At 46.4% G+C, this 19,055-nt stretch overlaps 1 protein-coding gene and 1 non-coding gene across 2 annotated transcripts in view; both read right to left on the bottom strand.

Moving 5' to 3' along the window:
• Window positions 1-303: 303 nt before the first annotated feature.
• Window positions 304-410, bottom strand: LOC130035816 (U6 spliceosomal RNA). The gene has a single exon (XR_008794263.1). It is a non-coding gene; the product is annotated as a U6 spliceosomal RNA (small nuclear RNA).
• A 7,632-nt stretch (window positions 411-8,042) lies between these two features.
• THEM4 (thioesterase superfamily member 4) overlaps window positions 8,043-19,055 on the bottom strand; it is a 61,981-nt gene continuing 50,968 nt past the window's right edge. The window contains exons 5-6 of the mRNA XM_056115778.1: window positions 14,712-14,836; window positions 8,043-8,401 (exon numbers count right to left, since the gene is read on the bottom strand). Coding sequence (XP_055971753.1) covers window positions 8,367-8,401; window positions 14,712-14,836 — 160 coding nt within the window. The 3' untranslated portion in view covers window positions 8,043-8,366. The remainder of the gene's footprint in view (window positions 8,402-14,711; window positions 14,837-19,055) is intronic.

The following is a 19,055-nucleotide window of genomic DNA, read 5'->3' on the forward strand; positions in this document are numbered from 1 at the left end:
ATGACCCAAAAAGAAAAAAAAATTATTTTAAGTTTATTTTATTTATTTATTTTTATTATTGCTACCGTTTTATTTATTTTTTTAAATTTTTGGGGGTGGGGGGATATTATCCATGGTGGTGGAAAATGGGCGCTGGTGGAGGGATGGGTATCTGATCATTGTATAATCGAAACCCAAGCACAAAAAATTGTAAATCTACAACTGTAAAAAAAAAAAAAAAAAGGGAAAAAAAAAGAGAAAAAAAAAGAGAAAAAAAATTTTTTTTTTATTAGTGAAACACCATGAGGTACAGTTATAGACTTAAAAAATGTGGAATGCTTCACAAATTTGCATGCCATTCTTGCACAGGGGCCATGATAATCTTCTCTGTATCGTTTCAATTTTAGTATATGTGCTGCCAAAGTGAGCAGTTTAAGATTATTTTTAAGACACCACGATTAGTCCTTACTGACTTCTAGTCACTATACCAAACCAGCCACCTACGTATATTTCTCCACCATTTTCTGCATATGTGATGTCTGTTCTTTGCACATTCTTCAAGTTCACAGACTTGCTACTCTTCCTCATGTGTATAGATGAGTTTCCTGAAAACAGGACAAAAGTATGGATCTACTGTTAGGTCACCCTAGCTCTGCTGGGCATCAAACCAGACCCTGTTCCCTCTCTTTGAAGCTATTCTCTAGCCTGTGCTGGCTAACATCCCAATTTGTGTTATTTTCATTCTGATAAAGCCTTTTTTCTATTCAATAATTACTGTGGCCTTTTATTAGAATAAAAGCCTCACCCTACTGAGATCCACCACCAAGTCAAGGACTCCTGTCAAACGGTCAAAGAATCAAACCAGATGACCACAGATCCGGAAAATGAGGAGACAGACCCCAGAGGTAAGATGCTAGGCCCAAATATTCAACTTGTATTTTTCAGTAAAAGTTTATCCTTATATTTTTTCTTATACACCTGTATAATCCGTAACTTCTAACCTCTTTGTCTGAAAAAAACTTGTGGATTTAAGATGCTAAAAATGAAGACAGGTGGTTGCAGAGGAGAGCTTATAAGGCTGAAATGTTAAATACAAAGTCTCTGTAACGCATAAGGCAGCTTTACAGAATTATAGGACCTTAAATGTCCTTACAGACTTCCAAGGTGGCACAGGAGGGCATGATAAATGCCGAATGCTGTACCTTATCCCTCTTGTGGCATGACTTTCTAAGTCATAGGAAATCCCAAAGCATTTCGATAGATGATCTTCTGCCTTATCTGGGGAAGAGAACAGGAAACTGACTTTCTCATCATTGGCTAAGATCTGCACTTCTTTCTCTTATAATTTTATTTATTTTTTTCCCCCGCCTCACATAAGTCACTCGTGGGCCCAGGACATCACATTTACAAACAAAACAACAAAAAGGAAATTGCTTCTATTCAGAATCATCAGGACCTATTGATGTGGTGGGCCCCACGGGTGACTAATGTGAGGAGAAAGAAGGTCACTTTCTCCCCCACGGAATTTCAGGAGTAGACAAGCAGTGAAATAAATAGATTTTATTTGGAGGGTTTAAAGTATGGAGGGAGAGAGAGAGAAGAGAAGAGAAGAGAGAGAGAGAGAGAGAGAGAAACACATTCAAGAGAGAACACAGGCATCTCCAGGACAGAGAGAGAGAGAGTCCCTACACACATCCTAGCATTGGACACGAAAACATGAAAGTTCACATCTCAAGAGGAGAGATGCGGACGACACCTGTGTTCAAGCACCACACGTGCTTGGCCACGTGGGTGCAAGCAGCACATGGGCTCGGGCAGCATACGCGTCTCTCTTATAATTTTAGTAGCACAGCGGGTAGGGCATTTGCCTTGGATGGGCCAACGTGGCCGACCCGAGTTCGATTCCTCCACTACCGAGAGTATCTCGCCTGCACAGCAAAGCCTGGCAAGCTCCCCGTGACATATTTGATATGCCAAATACAGTAACAACAAGTCTCACAATGGAGACGTTACTCGTTGCTCAAGCAAACTGATGAACAACAGGAGGACAGTGACAGTGACAGTGACTTATAATTTTATGTATTCTATTTAAGTAGATATGTGTTGTGTGTGTGTGTGTGTGTGTGTGCACATGTGTGTGTGTGTCCCTTGGCAATAAATTTCAAAAAGAGAAGGCAGAAATGTGATCTGAAAAAGAATCCCAAGGTTGGACAACCTTTGGAGATGATTCTGGGGAACTGATGCCTGAGAAGAATCTGAGTGACAGCTGTCCAAATAGAGAAGGTTGGCCCTTTAGGAGAGATGATTTCACAGGCATAAAAAGCCCTGACAAGCCTGAAGATAACCACCCAAAGAACAAAATCCTCTTCCTGAGACGGACTGACAGTACAGCAGGGAGGGAACTTGCCTTCCATGTGGCCAGCCCAGATTCAATCCCTGACACTATATATGGTCCCCTGAGGCTTCCAGGAGTGATTCCTGAGTGCAGGGCCAGGAGTCACTCCTAAGCACCACCAGGTGTGATCCCCAAACAACAAAACAAAACAAAACAAAACAAAAATCCTTTTCCTTTATCCAAATTCTGGCTAGAGCTGCTACCCAGACTGTTACCTGCATAGAAAGCCCCTGAGTCAGGGAAACTTGGAAAAAGGCTTATAAAACCAGCTTTGCCCAAGCCACTAAAGTTCATGGGCACACTGGTCTTCATGCTGAAAACTTGGGGTGCCCTCAGAGGGGTGTAGGCTGAGTCCCGGCCCTGCCAAAACTCTACCCACAGCAGCTGCATTACAAACAGCCCAATTTCATTGCTTCACAACTAATCCCCAATCAGTCCCAAGAATCAGACTAAACCCACACCTCTCGAGTTCCCAGGCACACTGGGTTTTTGAGGTGTCCTCGGAGTGGGGGTGGGCAGCCCCCCCCATGCCCCAGTAGCTGCACCCACATCCCACAACCTCCTACATATAAATTCACTGGCCCAGCCTGACAGATCCTGGAGCTCTTGGGGCGACATTTCCAAATTCCACAATATTGACAGCCCAGTTAGGAGCACGACAGATTAGATGGGAAAGCAGCAAAAAAGCCAACTAAACTCAAAAATAATGACACAGAAGGCTCAATAGCGATAAATGGCTTAGTAAATCCTCAAAGACTCATGGTGAAATATAACAATTCTCACCAATTTTCTTCTCCTGAAGTGTTTTTTTTTTGATAATTCCATCGATCATTTAATAATCAAAATAATCAAAATGCACTGCACTGTCCTCCCGTTGTTCATCGATTTGCTTGAGCGGGCACCAGTAATGTCTCCATTGTGAGACTTGCTATTGTTTTTGGCATATTGAATATGTCACGGGTAGCTTGCCAGGCTTTGCCTATACTCTCGGTAGCTTGCCGGGCTCTCTGAGAGGGACGGAGGAATCGAACCCAGGTCGGTCACATGCAAGGCAAATGCCCAATTTTGTACCTACTCGGGGGCAGGCAGGAAACTGGGTACAATAGTGGAGGGACAATCATAGTAGTGGTGGAACTGGTGTAAAAAAATAAAATAAAAGCAGCTTTGCAAGAGGCCGGAATGATAGTACAGTGGGCAGGGCCTTTGCCTTGCATGTAGCCAAAATGGGTTCAATCCTCGGCACCTGGTATGGTCCCCTGAGTCCCATCAGGAGTGATGTCTGAGTGCAGAGCTAGGAGTAAGCCCAGAGGCCTACTGTGTGTGTACCCGCCTGTCCCCAGAGAAACAAACAGCTTTGAGGAGGCAGGTGGGCACACTCCCTACTGGGGAGCCTCTTACTCTGCTTTCTTTTATTTTATGGTACAGACTTCCAATTAGGGGCTGCCTACTTCCAAACGCATGGCATAATTCTTTTCTTTTACTTGACAGGTTCTCTCTTTGCCTTAATCTTCTAGTAAAGGTAATTTGCAGCACTCTTCTGCAATCCTTTTCTGCAAGAATAGACAACTAACCCAAGAAACCGGAATTTGGGCTTCAAAGGCCCACACCTGGCAGGAACTCAGATGGGCGTGTAAGGTCCTGAGATGCTCGGGCATTTCAGGGGAGATCCTGGCGGGCCTGCAGAATAGAGTGGGCTCTCCAAATGCCGGCTTCCTCCCCATCCAGTGCCGGTGTTCCACACTCCTGCATGGGCTGAAAGGCCCAAATAAAATTTTTAAAAAGGAGAAGAGGTTCAACAGGTGTGGATCAACGTAAACTCTTCTTGCCTGCTGACTTGAACGTCAGCAGGGGAATTGTAGAGAAAAATTTGTTTTATTAGTGAGCCCTGAGGCAGCCCCAGACCATGATATCCTGCCTCTGGTGGTACCCCAGGGAAGGGGAGACCTGGGAAAAAGCCCACCCATCAAAGTACCTGATGACAAACTGTCAATCTCTCATCTGCATTTCCACACACCTAGAATGTTTCCTGCTCAGGGAGTGCTCCCAAAGTTTGAAATGTATTATTTTCATTTTGGGTCAGACATCTTATCATCTCATGCCTACTTTGGACAAACTGGCAGGCTACCGAATGTAGCCTGCCCACACGGCAGAGTCTGGCAAACTCCCCGTGGCGTACCCAATATGCCAAAGACCAGTAACAATGAAGGGTCTCATTCTCCTAACTCTGAAAGAGCCTTGAATATGGCACTTTTTTTAAAAGTCTCAGGCAGGGCTAGGATGAAGGAGACGTTACTGGGGCCTGTTCGAGGCAATCGACAAGTAACAGGATGGTTGTGATTGTGACTGTTGGGTCAGACATAGGCAACTTCCAGTGTTCCTTCCAATCATTAATGAATTCATTTTAATTGTACTACTCCTTTCTTTGGGTCACACCCAGAAGTGTTCAGGGACCCTCCTGGTTCTGTCCTCAGGGATCCTATGTGGTACTTGGAGATCCAACTGAGGGCCACAGTATGTGAAGGACAAGCTCCTTGGCCCCTCAGTACCTCCCCAGCCCCTGTTAGTTTTAACATAAAGTAGTCACCATGAAGTCAGTTATTCATGTTTGGGTTTCAAGCATACAGAGTATCAACACCGATGTCCACTTCTCTCCACCAATGTCCATCCCCCACTGTACCCTGTTGGGGCTTGACTGAGCCATCAGGGTGAGCCCATGTAGGGACCCAGGAAAATGGGCAAGATTTCTCGTGTGTCCTGACTGGTGTGGATGAAGCTGAACATTTTCCCCCTTCAAACTGCCTTCAGTAAATAATTTCATAAATTTCAGTATACTGAAAGACTCAGTTTTTCCTTTTCTCACAGATGCCCAGCCTGAACTTTGACATAGAGATTTCGGGCTCTGGCCCAACCTAGTCTTTGGGATGGATGCAAATCTCAAATGCTTGCCCAGTTTGTCTTTGGGATTCAAACCCAAATACTTTAGCCCAAGAAAGGTTTCTGTTTTGGTTGTGTATCTCTTTTCTTAGGCCAAAATGCACTAGCCTGCGGATACAAGGAGACAATACATATTTTGCTGCCTCAATATTTTCTGTAACTTCTTTTGGTGACATCACAGTATCACGCCCTTTAGAGGTACCATGATCAATACATGGAGATTTCGGGGCTCTCTACCTTTGTCACAGGTCTGAGAGAACCTGGGCCCTCCATGACATAAACTTCTTTCGTGTTCCTTGTCTGAGCGCCTCCAACTGAACGAATATTCATGCAACAGTTCTCTCCTCCTACTTACCTACCTCAGCATGACACTCTCCAGATCCCTCCAAACTGCAGCAAATTGCATAACCTTATCTTTTCCTCTGGCTGAATAATATTCCATTGTGTATGTGTACCAATCTTTTTTTTTTTTTTTGCTTTTTGGGTCACACCCGGCGATGTTCAGGGGTTACTCCTGGCTGATGCACTCAGGAATCACTCCTGGCGGTGCTCGGGGGATAATATGGGATGCTGGGAATTGAACCTGTGTCGGCCATGTTGGCTGCGTGCAAGGCAAACGCCCTACCCGCTGTGCTATTGCTCCAGTCCCATGTGTACCAATCTTTATCCACTTGTCCGTTCTTAGACACTTGTGTTGTTTTCATACATTGACTATTGTGTACAGTGCTGCAAGAGATGTAGAGTCCAAATGTGTTTTCTCCATTTTGTTTTGAGGCCTTGGAAGCTTAATTCCTACATTTTTTTAGGAATGTCCACATTGTTTTCTAGAACGGCTGGATCATTCAACATTCCCACCAGCAACTGAGAGTCCTTTTCTCCCCGCATCCACACCAGCACTGGTTGTTCTTGTTCTTTTTGATGGTGCCAGTCTCCATCAGCCTTGGTGCAGAATGGCTTACCTGTCTGTCAGACTGCCCTATAAACTGGAGTTTGCTGTATTCTCGGGGGGCTGCATATTCTAGGGAGCTCTAAGCTTTAACCTTTGAAAAGCAAATTGTTTTCTTTTCATCCATATAAGGATGTTACTTTATTTAACATTTTGGACACACACACACACACACGCACACACATTTGAACCTAGTATCTGTGGAAAGCAAACTGGGAGACACAGCTGTCTGTGTAATTTCAGGATGCGGAGAAGAAGGCTGATCGCCAGAGAAGGCAACTTCAGGGCCTCTGTCCTGTGATGTGCCTGACTCTTCCCAAATCTCTGTTGGGGTCTTCAGTGAGAGGGCTTGCAAGTCTCACTGTTGCAGAGGCCCATCAGCTGAGATCTTTCTTGAAGCTTAGGAAACGCAGGTGGGCCTTGGAGATGGAACTTCTAAGAGTGAGTCTTCCTAAGGTCTGGCCAGGAAGTCTGGTCAAGTCTGGCAGGAAACCTAGCTGATCTGGCCGTGGGAAGCAATGGGCAGAACACTTTGAGAGTATTCCTAAGTGATTAGGTTGAGCCACAGGAAACTGTCAATACCTGCTATTGTAATTTTCTAAATCCGCTATTTCCTATGGCTCGGACAAATGTGTTAACACAGGGAAAAGAAAGGAAGAAACTGAAGCCCCAAAAAATCTAACCTGGTGCCTACAACAGATGACATCTATTTATGGAAAGTAGCCTGTTGTTAAGAACAGGCTTAAACATTAACTTTTCCCATGCATGACTTTCTCTTGCCTGAGAAAATTTATGCAAGTCCAGGTGTATAAAACAGGTATACAAAGTAAACATTCATAAAGAAACTTATAAACGTTCTAGCTTTCATTTTAATTAATTTTCTGATCTTTGGGCTATACCCGGCAGTGCTCATCAGGGTTTTATCCTGGCTCTGCACCCAGGAATCACTCCTGATGGGGTCTAGGGGACCATATGAGGTGTTGGGAATAGAACTCAGGTCAGCTGCATGCAAGGCGAATGCCCTACCTGCTATACTGTTACTCTGGTCCCCAAACTTATTTTTAAAACATTTTATTTTTTATTTTTCACGAATCCCACATTTCGTTATAAGATCCGATAGGGGAGTCACAACCCATAGTTTCTGAAGCTAGGTTCTAGAACATTAGTCTTTCAGTGCATTTTTTAGTGGCGTAAGGTTTATGTGTGAGAAAGTGTGTGTGTGTGTGTGTGTGTGTGTGTGTGTGTGTGTGTGTGTTGCTAGGAACCGAATCCACAGCTCCACACATGTAAGACAAATATTCTACCACTGAGCCATATCACTGGCAGCTGTAAGTTTTGTTATGCATTAAACTGAGTCCCCCACAAGAGTGATTTTCAAGTCCTCATGTTTCCAGTTATATGACTTAATTTGGGGATAGGGTCTTTATAGAGGATATCAGTCTAAACTGAAGTTCTTAGAGTAGGTCCTGGATTTATCAAAGGGGGAATGGGGCCAGCGATACAGAGGGAAGATGATGGGAAACTTGCCAGACCATGCCACATGCAAGTGGAGGGTCGAGTGATGCATCCACAAGGCCAGGAGCCTCCAAGGGGCTCACAGAGGGGTGAGGGAGGCTCTTACTGGGTCACAGAGTCTGCTCAGTCTTCCTCAGACCCTGCCTGGGAATGCGCAGGGATTACTCCTGGTTCTGCACTCAGGAATTACTCCTGGCAGTGCTCAGGGGACCATATGGGATGCTGAGAATCGAGCCCGGGTCGGCCGCGTGCAAGGCAAAGGCCCGATCTGTTGTGCTATCACTCCACCCCCGAAAAAAAGTTTTGATACAACAAACATAACTTTGTCATTTATGTAGCATGAGCATGTGCATACATACATACAGATGTGTGCCCACAGATCGATTCTCTCCTTCGGTTTTCTGGCATATTCAAGTTTGCGGTAAAAGTCTCAGTGTGATTGTTCTTTCTTCCATCTGGAGCTCCCGGAGCTGTTTTTAGCTTCACCTGATGGGGGACTCCACAGCGGAGGAGAGCAGGGCCGGGAACAGCAGCTTCTTCCAGAGGAGGAAAAGTCTTAGGTGGACTGGTGTGGAATTCTCCAGAAGATCCTTTATTTCAAAATTTGTCAATATCCAGCTTTATAAATAAACCTAAAAATGAAAACCAGATGGAACTTCTCTAAGTAAAATCAGATGGACAAAGAAAGGTGACCAGATTCATGTTTGTAGTGCCAATCTGTATGTCACCACTCATGGTTGTGCCAAATGAAGACAGTGAGACATCATGAGGTACAGTTGCAGACCTACACATTTTTGTGCTTGAGTTTCAATTATACAATGATCAAATACTCATCCCTTCACTGGTGCCCATTTCCCACCACCACGGATCCCAGTATCCCTCCCACCCCCCATCCCACCCTGCCTCTGTGGCAGGGCATTCCCTTTTGTTCTCTCTCTCTTACTGGGTGTTGTGGTTTGCAAAAGAGGCAATGGGTGACAGTCATGTTTAGTCTATAGTCTACTTTCCGCATGCTTCTCCCATCCTGGGAGGATCCTCCCGACACCTTTATTTGGTGTTCCTTTCTCTATCTGAGCTCCCTTTTCCTTTAGTATGTGTGGTTGACCTCCAACCCATGGAGTAAAATTCCTGGTACTAATATTGGCCATTCTTGGGTGTTAGTTTCCTATTTTGTTACTTTATGTTCCCCAGATGAATGCAATCTTTCTATGTCTATCCCTTTCTTTCTGAGTCATTTCGCTTAACATGATACTTTCCATGTAGTACCACTTGTATGTAAATTTCGTGACTTGAACAACCAACCAACTTTTATTTGTTTTGGGGCCATAACTGGTGCGTCTCCTGGCTCTGTGCTGACTGACTCCTGGCTCTGTGATCAGGAATCACTCCTGGAAGTGCTCCCCCCCCATACCATATGGGATGCTAGGGATCGAACCTGGGTTGGACACATGCAAGGCAAGCACCCTCCCCAATGTACTATGGCTCCAGTCCAAGAACCAACTTTTGATATCATGATAGTTTATAAGGTCCCCAGGAAACCAGTTCCTTTGCTACTCGGTCATTTCATGGTTCATCACCACTTTCATTACGTACAGTTGAGGAAATGAAAGGGAGCCTGAGCACAACAGAGCCATCTGGCACCTGTATGATGTGGAAAGGTCAGTGAATCAGCTGTGTGAGCCACAGCCATAGCCTGGAGATTTGAAGTTGATTGCGGATTCAAAGTATTCTTGATCTTCTTTCTGTTTCCTTTAGCCATCATTCCACAGAAAGATGACGGGAGAAACACGTTTTGTAAGATACAAAAAAAGGCACTACCCATTAAGTGAAAAAGTTTAACAAGTGTCACTACTTAACATGAAAAGCTCATATTCATAAAAATAACTTAAAGCCGGAAATGATCACTTGGACCGGAATTGAGTGTTGAAAGTAGGTAAAGGGATGTACCTGATAACCTTTCAGGATCTGTGTTGGAAGCCAAAAGAAGAGGGGGCAGGAAGGAGTCAGGAGGGGAACTGGTGGGACACTGGTGATGGACTGGTGAAGGGACAGATGTTGGAACATCGTATGACTTTTGAAACCCAATCACGAACAACTTTGTAACTGTGTGTCTGACTGTGATTCAATTAAAAAAATAAATTAATTAAAAAATATGGGGCTGGAGTGATAGCACAGCGGGTAGGGCGTTCGCCTTGCACGCAGCCAACATGACCGACACAGGTTCGATTCCCAGCACCCCATATGGTCCCCTGAGCACCGCCAGGAGTGATTCCTGAGTGCATGAGCCAGGAGTAACCCCTGAGCATCGCCGGGTGTGACCCAAAAAGAAAAAAAAATAAACTTAAAGCAAAAACCAATGTACATAGTACAAGGAGCTATAAAAAACAACAACAAGAGTTTAGTATAGAATATATAAAGAACATATGTTTGAGAGAGATAAACACCTTATAAGTCAGTGTGAAAAATGAGAAAATATCACAGCATGGACAAACAAGAACTTAAGAGAATGGAAACAAATACAGTCAATAAATATATGAAGATATGTCCAATGCATAAGAGATCAGGGAGTGCAAAAGATGCCATCTTACAACCATCTCTAGGCAAACATCGGGGAGTCGGGCATTATCTATCACTAAGAAGAGCGGAATGGGGGGAAGCCTAGGAAGGCTGATGGGGCTGTAATCTGGCACTGCTATGAGAACACTGCTAGCACTGATAGCACAGCGGGTAGGGCGTTCGCCTTGCATGTAGCCAACATGACTGACACAGGTTCAATTCCCAGCACCCCTGGTGCTCCTCTGCAGGGCTGGACAGCCTCAGAGCTCACAATCAAGTTCCTCTCTCCTTTTTTGTGAGGGAGGGTATCTTACTATGCTTAGGGTGATTCCTGGCTCTGTGCTCAGTGATCACACCTGGCAGTACTCGGGGTATCTTATGTGGCGTTGGGGATCAAACCAGGGACCGGTCACATGTAAGATAAGTGTCTTGAGCCCTGTGCTATCTTTTTAGCTTTGACCCAGAAATTCTTTTCCTAATTATATACCAATCTGTCACCCATGTGAACCCGAAGGAGACACGAACAAGGAGGCTCCCAGCAGCCCATCCTAACAGAGGCACCATCTGAAGGGAAGGCAAACCCACTGCGCCAGTCACACAGTGACTTCTGAGGAAGGATCTAAGGTGGAGGGATAGTTGCCAAGAAAACCAACTATGGGATTCCAAACAGGACTAGAGGGCTGGAATTCCCAGTTCCACCTCCTCGATGTCTGGGGAGAGGAAGGAGGATAGAAGTGGAACTGATAACCAGTGGTCCCAGTCAACCATTCACACCTCTGGAGCAGAACCTTCACCACAGCCCAGGGTGGGCTCCGGGCAGCTGAACTGCAGGCAAGCAGGGTCTGGGGGAACATGAAGAGCTCAGTGATCTAGGAAGTAAACAGGCTTCTTGAGTTCTAGCACCTTCCAGTGTGAGCCAGTCTAGCACATTAACTGAGCCAGGGGAGATGTCCCAGGGCCCTCAGATTCACACCCAGGCATCATAAGTACAGACAACAGGCCTGAGCATAGGACATTCTTGGGCGCTGAGTGCATGACCTGTAGAATTACCTCTGGGTTGACGGTGTCAGAACTGACTTCTCAGATGCCCAGCTGGTGAATAAGAACTGCCTGTCACTGCCAACAACACTGAAAACATGACATCTAAGTGCAATCCCTAGAACCCTGAAATGTACCTGTCATGGGGTTGGGGGGACATGAAATATGAAGGAAGTTGGTACTGGTGGTATTGAAATTTATTATGTGCCTACAGCTCAACTCTCAATAACTTTGTAAATCAACTCTAAATTACTGTTAAAAAACCGAGCTTCCTGTTACTGGGGAGAAAGTGCCTTATTGTCACATTACAACTGAGATACACAACCCTAACTTGACACCTGAGTTAACTCTCAAAATCTGGAACAAGTAGTTCCAGAAGATGAGGCTCCAAGGGCCCCTCACTAGCAAAGGTGCTTTGAAGCAGGAGTGCTCAGCTGAGAGCACTTCGAGGGGAAGACCTCTGGAGAATGGCCCTCAGAGAGCTCAGGGGACGGTACCTAGCCTCGAGACAGTCATCGTGTGCTGCGATTTCTTCTTATATTTCAAATGCAAGGGCGGGGCGCTTCTCTTGCAGATGGCTGACCCAGGTTCAATCCCACGCGGTCCCCTGAGTACTGCCAGGAGTGCTCCCTGAGCACAGAGCGAGTGCTGCCTGAGTGCAGAGCCCTGAGCACCGCCCGGGTACGGACCCCAAACAAGCAAACAAAAGGGATTTACCTTTGAACACAATTTGGTTTCTTTGCTCCAAATTTCTTTCTTTCTTTTTTTTTTTTTTTTGCTTTTTGGGTCACACCCAGCGATGCTCAGGGGTTATTCCTGGGGCTCTGCACTCAGGAATTATTCCTGGTGGTGCTTGGGGGACCAGATGGGATGCCGGGGATTGAACCCAGGTCGGGCTGTGTGCAAGGCAAACGCCCTACCCGCTGTGCTATCACTCTGGCCCCTCCCCAAATTTCTTAAAGAACATGAGCTCTAGGACCACAAACCTAGTTCCTCTCCTTGTGATCAGCTCCCAGGGCTGGTTCTCAAGCCTCAGCGAGGGTGTTCCCTACCGTTCACATCCCTTTCTCAGGCAGCACTGCAATGTCGATGCAATGCAAGTATGAATATTTTCCCTCCCTGTCTTTCATTACTATTAATTTAGGGGTGGGGGTTGGGCCACACTGGGTGGTATCAAGGTGGTTCTGCATTCAGGGCTCACCCCTGGCAATGCTCAGTGGATCCTCTGTGGTTCTAAGGATTGAACAGGGTTGGCCCTGTGCGATGCAAGTGCTTTATCCCCTGTGCTTCCTCTCCTGTTCAGGATAGATATTTTTCTTTTAAAAAATCCCCCCCCACACACACACACTTGATTCAAACACTGTTGATTACAGTGTTGTTCACGATGATTTGTTACAAGCATTCAATATTCAAACACCAATCCCACCACCTCTAGCTGCTGACTTTTTTCATCTGAAATAATTTCAAGCTCACAGAACGACTGCGGAGCTGCTACGAGATACAAGGAAGGACTTTCTCCCAAGCCGATCTAAACTTGCAGATGACAATGCAGTGTCACTTGTTAGAATGTTCTCTGTGAGCGCCAGAGCTCTCTGGGTTCCCACCGGCTTCCTTTTTCCATACCTGGGATGTCCTTCTCTGATGACAACCTGGCTTTCATCCCCTTCCCCCTGCCCTGGCACCAGCCCTGTCCCCATCCTCCCACCCCCGTTCTCTTACTGATGCTGCTTCTCCGCGCTGGGCCACACCAGCGCAGCGGTCTCCTTCCTCTGCTGTCGGACCCAGGCGAGGACATGACCAGGCCCCAAAGTCCCTGTCTCTATGGCAGCCTCTCAGCCCCCAGCCTACCACGTCCGCCTTCCCCAAATGGAATCAGTTAGGGAAGGATGGGTGAAAGCGAAAGAGGAAGAAAATGTGGAGAGAGGAGAGGAGAGGAGAGGAGAGGAGAGGAGAGGAGAGGAGAGGAGAGGAGAGGAGAGGAGAGGAGAGGAGAGGAGGGGAGGGGAGGGGAGGGGAGGGGAGGGGAGGGGAGGGGAGGGGAGGGGAGGAGAGGAGAGGAGAGGGGAGGGGAGGGGAGGGGAGGAGAGGGGAGGAGAGGGGAGGGGAGGAGAGGGGAGGAGAGGGGAGGAGAGGGGAGGAGAGGAGAGGAGAGGAGAGGAGAGGAGAGGAGAGGAGAGGAGAGGAGAGGAGAGGAGAGGAGAGGAGAACCCGTTGGTTCTGTCCATCACCCTCCCTCCTGCATCTGTGGTCTCCCCTGGCTCTCTATGGACACGCTGACACCAGAGTTGTGCTCTGTGTCCCTCACCAGCCTTGTGGAGCTAAAGTGTAATATAAAATTTTGGCAACTATAACCCTTCCTGTTGGTGCCATTTGTCCAATGTGGTGACCCACGGTCGTGTGCCGAGGCATCCACATGCCAATGAAACGGCTCCATAACGCAGGCAAAGTTTTTCCTTTTTTGGAGGGCCAGAGTGATAGCACAGCAGACAGGGCACTTGCCTTGCGTGCGGCTGAGCCAGGTTTGATCCCCGGCATCCCATATGGTCCCCTGAATTCTCCAGGAGTGATCCCTGTGCACAGACCCACACGTAAGCCCCGAGTACCCCTGGGTGTGGCTCACACTTCTTTATATGGCACCTGCAATGCTTCTTATGACACTTATGATACTGTCTGCTGATAAGGCTCTAATCCTACTGGCCGAGACTTTTTGTTTACTTGTTCAAATAACGAAGCATGAGTTGCACAATTGCTGGAGCCCTCGAGCAACTGTATGCATTTTAATTGAGCATGCATTTTAATATCTTTTTTGGATAAGGTCTTAAGGGTGTCTGACTGGAAATCTCACAGGTATCAGCAAAAACAAATACTGTCAGGTTCAAGGAGAACAAGAATGGGAAAAAGACCAAAGGTGAGCTTGAGTCTTCAGTCCCGGAGCTGAGCAGTCACCAGCCAGAAGGGACAGCAACAGGTGTCCACGGCCCCTCTTTGGGGCCCTGCCACCTGAAGGGATAGTGGAGCCCCACTGAGGGTCCCGGCCACCCACAGAATCCTGACACCTCTGTCAGGCCACATTAAAAGACTCTGAAGTATATGCCGGGGCCTCCAGCTGCTTCGGTCAGCCCGCTCACACAGGGTACGAGACACCTGCCACTTCTGGCTCTGCTCTCCTCTCCCGCGAGTCTCATTCAACTCTGTGTTCTATCTAGATGCTAAGAACCTAACAGACTCCATAGCACGTGCCCCTGCTGAACACGAAACATAACGCCCCATACCGAAACCCCAAAAATACCCAAAGAAGCCAAACTTCCAAGAACCTAAACGAAACCTGGACCAGTGGCAGCATCTTACTTGTTGCCTCTGTGTAGAGGGTCTTCTCATCAGCACTGTGCACAGTGCAGGAAACGAATATTTTCCTTCCTTCAATTTTGTCAACTTGGCTATTGATCACAACAGTAGTCAAAAGGGGGATAGGTCTGCAGAGGAAAAAAAAATTAAGTTTTAATCAGACTGATGTATCTATTTATCAAGAGATGATCAAGGATACAGCAAGGGTGGGAAGCTGACGTCGGTCTCGGTGACAACATTCCTCAATGGGCTGACGTCAGGAGCCGTGTGTACCTCCTTTCTCTTGGATACCACACTCAAGTTGACTCCGGGGTAACTGCTCCCAGACTGGCCTGCGGAGGTAGGCTGAGATCACCTAAAATTCATGGCACAGGCTGTCCCGTCTGAAGAGCCCAGCAAAGTCTGAAGGGGTCAGAAACCCTTTAAAGACACAGCAATAGGACAGTAGAATGTCCCAGTCAGTTGCTTTTATCTTCTCTGTCATCAAAATCTCTCCCTCAGTGCTCTTTAGAGAAACTCACAGAGGGACTGGAGCAATAGTAAAGCTGGGAGAGTGTCTGCCTTGCTTGCAGCTGACCTAGGTTCAATCCCCGGCATCCCATACGGTCCCCTGAGCACCACTAGGAATGACTCTGGAGTGCAGAGCCAGGAATAAGCTCTGAACACCACAGGGTGTGGTCCCCAAAACAAACAACGAAGACAGACACGACAGATTACTAGTAATGGCTCCACAGAACTTTCTGGTGTGGCTGACATGTGCCACCTCTTTGATTTTTTGTTTTTGGGCGACACCCATCGATGCTGAAGACCCACTCCTACTCTGCATTCAGGAATCGCTCTTGGCAGTGCGTGGGATGATATGGGATAGGACTGGGCTGGCCATCTGCAAGGCAAGCACCCTACCAGCTGTACTAAGGCTCTGGCCCCAGACTTGTTCCACTTCTGAGCAGTGGGGGACAGCACTGGCAGGATGGAGCTCTTATAATCTCTCACTCACAGTATCTTTGTAAATCTTTAAACGTATTTTACTTTAATTAACTTACACGTACAAGGAGAGTTACAAGTGGCTACCGTCACTTTTGAGAATCTTGGAAATAGAAAACTGTAATAAAGGACTATTTAAAAATTTTATTTTATATATATTTTATATAGATACAATTCTTCATCCTTATTGAGGTACTGTGATTTACAATACTTGATGATTTCATATGCACCTATTTCCAGCACCACACTAATCATGTGAGTACCCTCGAGTACCCTCCCTATCAGGTCCCACCCCGCAGGCCACCAGCTCCTTTCTGTTGATAATGGTCTTTATTTATTTGGCTTTGGGTCACACCCAGCCGGGCTGTGGGCTTATTCCTGGGTTTATTCCTTGATCAGGGATTATTCCTGGCGGTGCTCAGGGGACTATATGAAATGCCAGGGATCAAAGCCAGGTCGGCCACGTGCAAGGAAAGTGTCCTACCTGCTGTACGTACTATCATTCTGGTCCCCATAGGTCTCTCTTTAAAGGTGAAATTTCAGGTAACAGTACCGATGAGCACGATGTTTCTGTGTGCCTACAGCGCCATCATGTGGACAGAGGTAGCAGAGACGTTAGCACTGTGATTTATTTATTTTTTTTCAAAGGGCCCTCCCGTTGATCATCGATTTGCTCGAGCGGGCCCAGTAACGTCTCCATTGGAGACTTTGTTGTTACTGTGTCTGGCATATCGAATACTCTCGGTAGCTTGCCGGGCTCTCCGAGAGGGGCGGATATTTTTATTTATTTTTTAAAATTTTTTTCTCTTTTTTTAGTAGTGAAACACCATGAGGTACAGTTATAGGCTTACAAATTTTGTGCTTGGGTTTCAGTTATACAATGATCAAGTGCCCATCCCTCCACCAGTGCCCGCTCCTACACCTCTTGAAGGAACAACTAAGCCTGGCTTTTATCTCTTTAACTATCTCCTTTGGGCCACCTTTCTCTCCCCCCAAATTATTTTGCTTTCTTTTCAAGCAACGCATTAAAAAATTAAAACACCGTGATTGGCAAAATTATTTGTAGCTGAGTTTCTGACATCCAATATTGCAGTACCAATCCCACGACCGGTGTCAACTTCCCTCCACCAGGGTTGCCTTTTGTTTTTTATTTTAAAATATGATATATGATTTTTATTGAGTAACCGTGAGATACACAGTTATAAAGTTCTTCATGATTGGATTCCAGTCCTTCACCAGTGTACATTTCCCACCACCAATGTCCCGAGTTTCTCCCCCGCCACAACCTCATCCTCCCCATCTGCCCCAGCCTGCCTCTAAGATGGCAGACACTTTATTTTTTTGGGTCACGCCCGGCGATGCTCAAGGGTTACTCCTGGCTCTGCACTCAGGAATCACCCCTGGCGGTGCTCAGGGGACCATATGGGATGCTGGGATTCGAACCTGGGTTGGCTGCGTGCAAGGCAAACGCCCTCCCGGCTGTGCTATTGCTCCAGCCCCAATGGCAGACACTTTTTTAAAAAATTGTATTGATTCATCGTGAGCTACAGTTACAAGCTTTCATGTTTGAGTTACAATCACACAATGATCAAACACCCATCCCTCCACCAGTGCACGTTCCCCACCACCAATAACCCCAGTATAGCCCCCTTCCCCACCCTCCCCCTGCCTCTATGGCAGGCAGGATTCCCCATACTCTCTCTCTACTTCTTATGGTTTGCAATACAGACACTGAGAGGTTATCATGTTTGGTCCTTTATCCACTTTCAGCACACATCTCCCATCCCGACCGGTTCCTCCAACCATCGTTTTCTTAGTGATCCCTTCTCTATTCCAGCTGCCTTCCCCCCTTTGCTCATGAGGCCGGCTTCCAGCTAGGGAGCAATCTTCCTGTCCCTTACGTCTACTATCCTTAGGTGTCGGTCTTGTGTTATGTTGATACTCCACAAATGAGTGCGGTGTCAGTCTTGTGTTATGTTATTTTATACTCCACAAACGAGTGCGGTCCTTCTATGTCTGTCCCCCTCTTTCTGACTCATTTCACATCGCATGATACTCTCCATGTCTATCCACTTATAAGCACATTTCATGACTTCATCTCTCCTAAACAGCTGCATAGTACTCCATTGTGTAGAAGTACCAAAGTTTCTTTAACCAGTCGTCTGTTCTCGGGCATTCAGGTTGTTTCCAGATTTTGGCTATTGTGAACAGTGCTGCAATGAACATATAGGTACAGATGTCATTTCTACTGTGCTTTTTTGCACCCTCCGGACATATTCCCAGGAGTGGTATTGCGAGGTCATATCGAAGCTCAACTTCTAGTTTTTGAAGGATTGTCCATATTGTTTTCCGAAAAGGCTGGACCAGTCGGCATTCCCACCAACAGTGAAAGAACGTCCCTTTTCCCTCAGATCCACTCCAGCACCAGTTGCTTTTGTTCTTTTGGATGCGGGCCAGTCTCTGGGGTGTGAGATGATATCTCATTGTTGTTTTGATTTGCATCTCCTGATGAGTAGTGATGTGGAGCATTTTTTCATGTGCCTTTTGGCCATTTGGATTTCTGTTTTGAGGATGGCAGACACGTTTTTTTCTTTCTCTTGCTCTCTCTCTTTCCTGCTGGGCATTATGGTTTGTAATACAGGTACTGAAGGATTATCATGTTTGTCGCTTTCCCTGTTTTCAGCACTCAGGTCGTGTCCTCAGTGCTCATTTCTAACTAGCATTGTCGTAGTGCTTACTTCTTTATCCTAACTGCCCTGCACGGCTCTTCTGCATGTGGCAAGCTCCCATCCATGGACCAGTACTCCTGGAGGGCCACACTTTTATTGTGCATCTGGTCGGCATAAGTTCCTGAGGGTCTAAATCAGTTCCTATTTCTGCTGATTCTCCCCCATGGTGGTTTATTTCCTTGTGTATTTTGCGAGGATCTAGTTATTGTGAAGAAAAATATCCTTCAAAATTTTGAGACTGGACAGATAGCACAGCAGGGAGGACACTTACGTTGCAGGCAGCTGGCCAGGGTTTGATTCTGGGCAAAACCAAAAAAATAAAAAAGTCTACTTAAAAAAAAACTTAATTTTCGGAGGCAGAGAGCGGGGTGCTGGTGGACAGCAGCATGGCTGGTCAGGGAATAAGGCAGCTGTTGTTCTGGGTATGGAGGTGAGCTCCGCCATGAATGATCCCTTTTTGGGTAAGGAGTCCTCATTTGAACTAGTAAAGAAGGTAATAACCATGTTTGTCCAGCGACAGGTATTTGCAGAGAGCAAGGATGAAGTCGCATTAGTCCTTTTCAGGACAGATGGCACCGAGAATGCCCTTGCCAGGGAAGATCAGTATCAGAACATCACAGTGCACAGACATCTC

This window comes from Sorex fumeus, unplaced genomic scaffold (genome assembly GCF_029834395.1).
Source record: "Sorex fumeus unplaced genomic scaffold, SorFum_2.1 ptg000001l, whole genome shotgun sequence".
NCBI lineage: Eukaryota > Metazoa > Chordata > Mammalia > Eulipotyphla > Soricidae > Sorex > Sorex fumeus.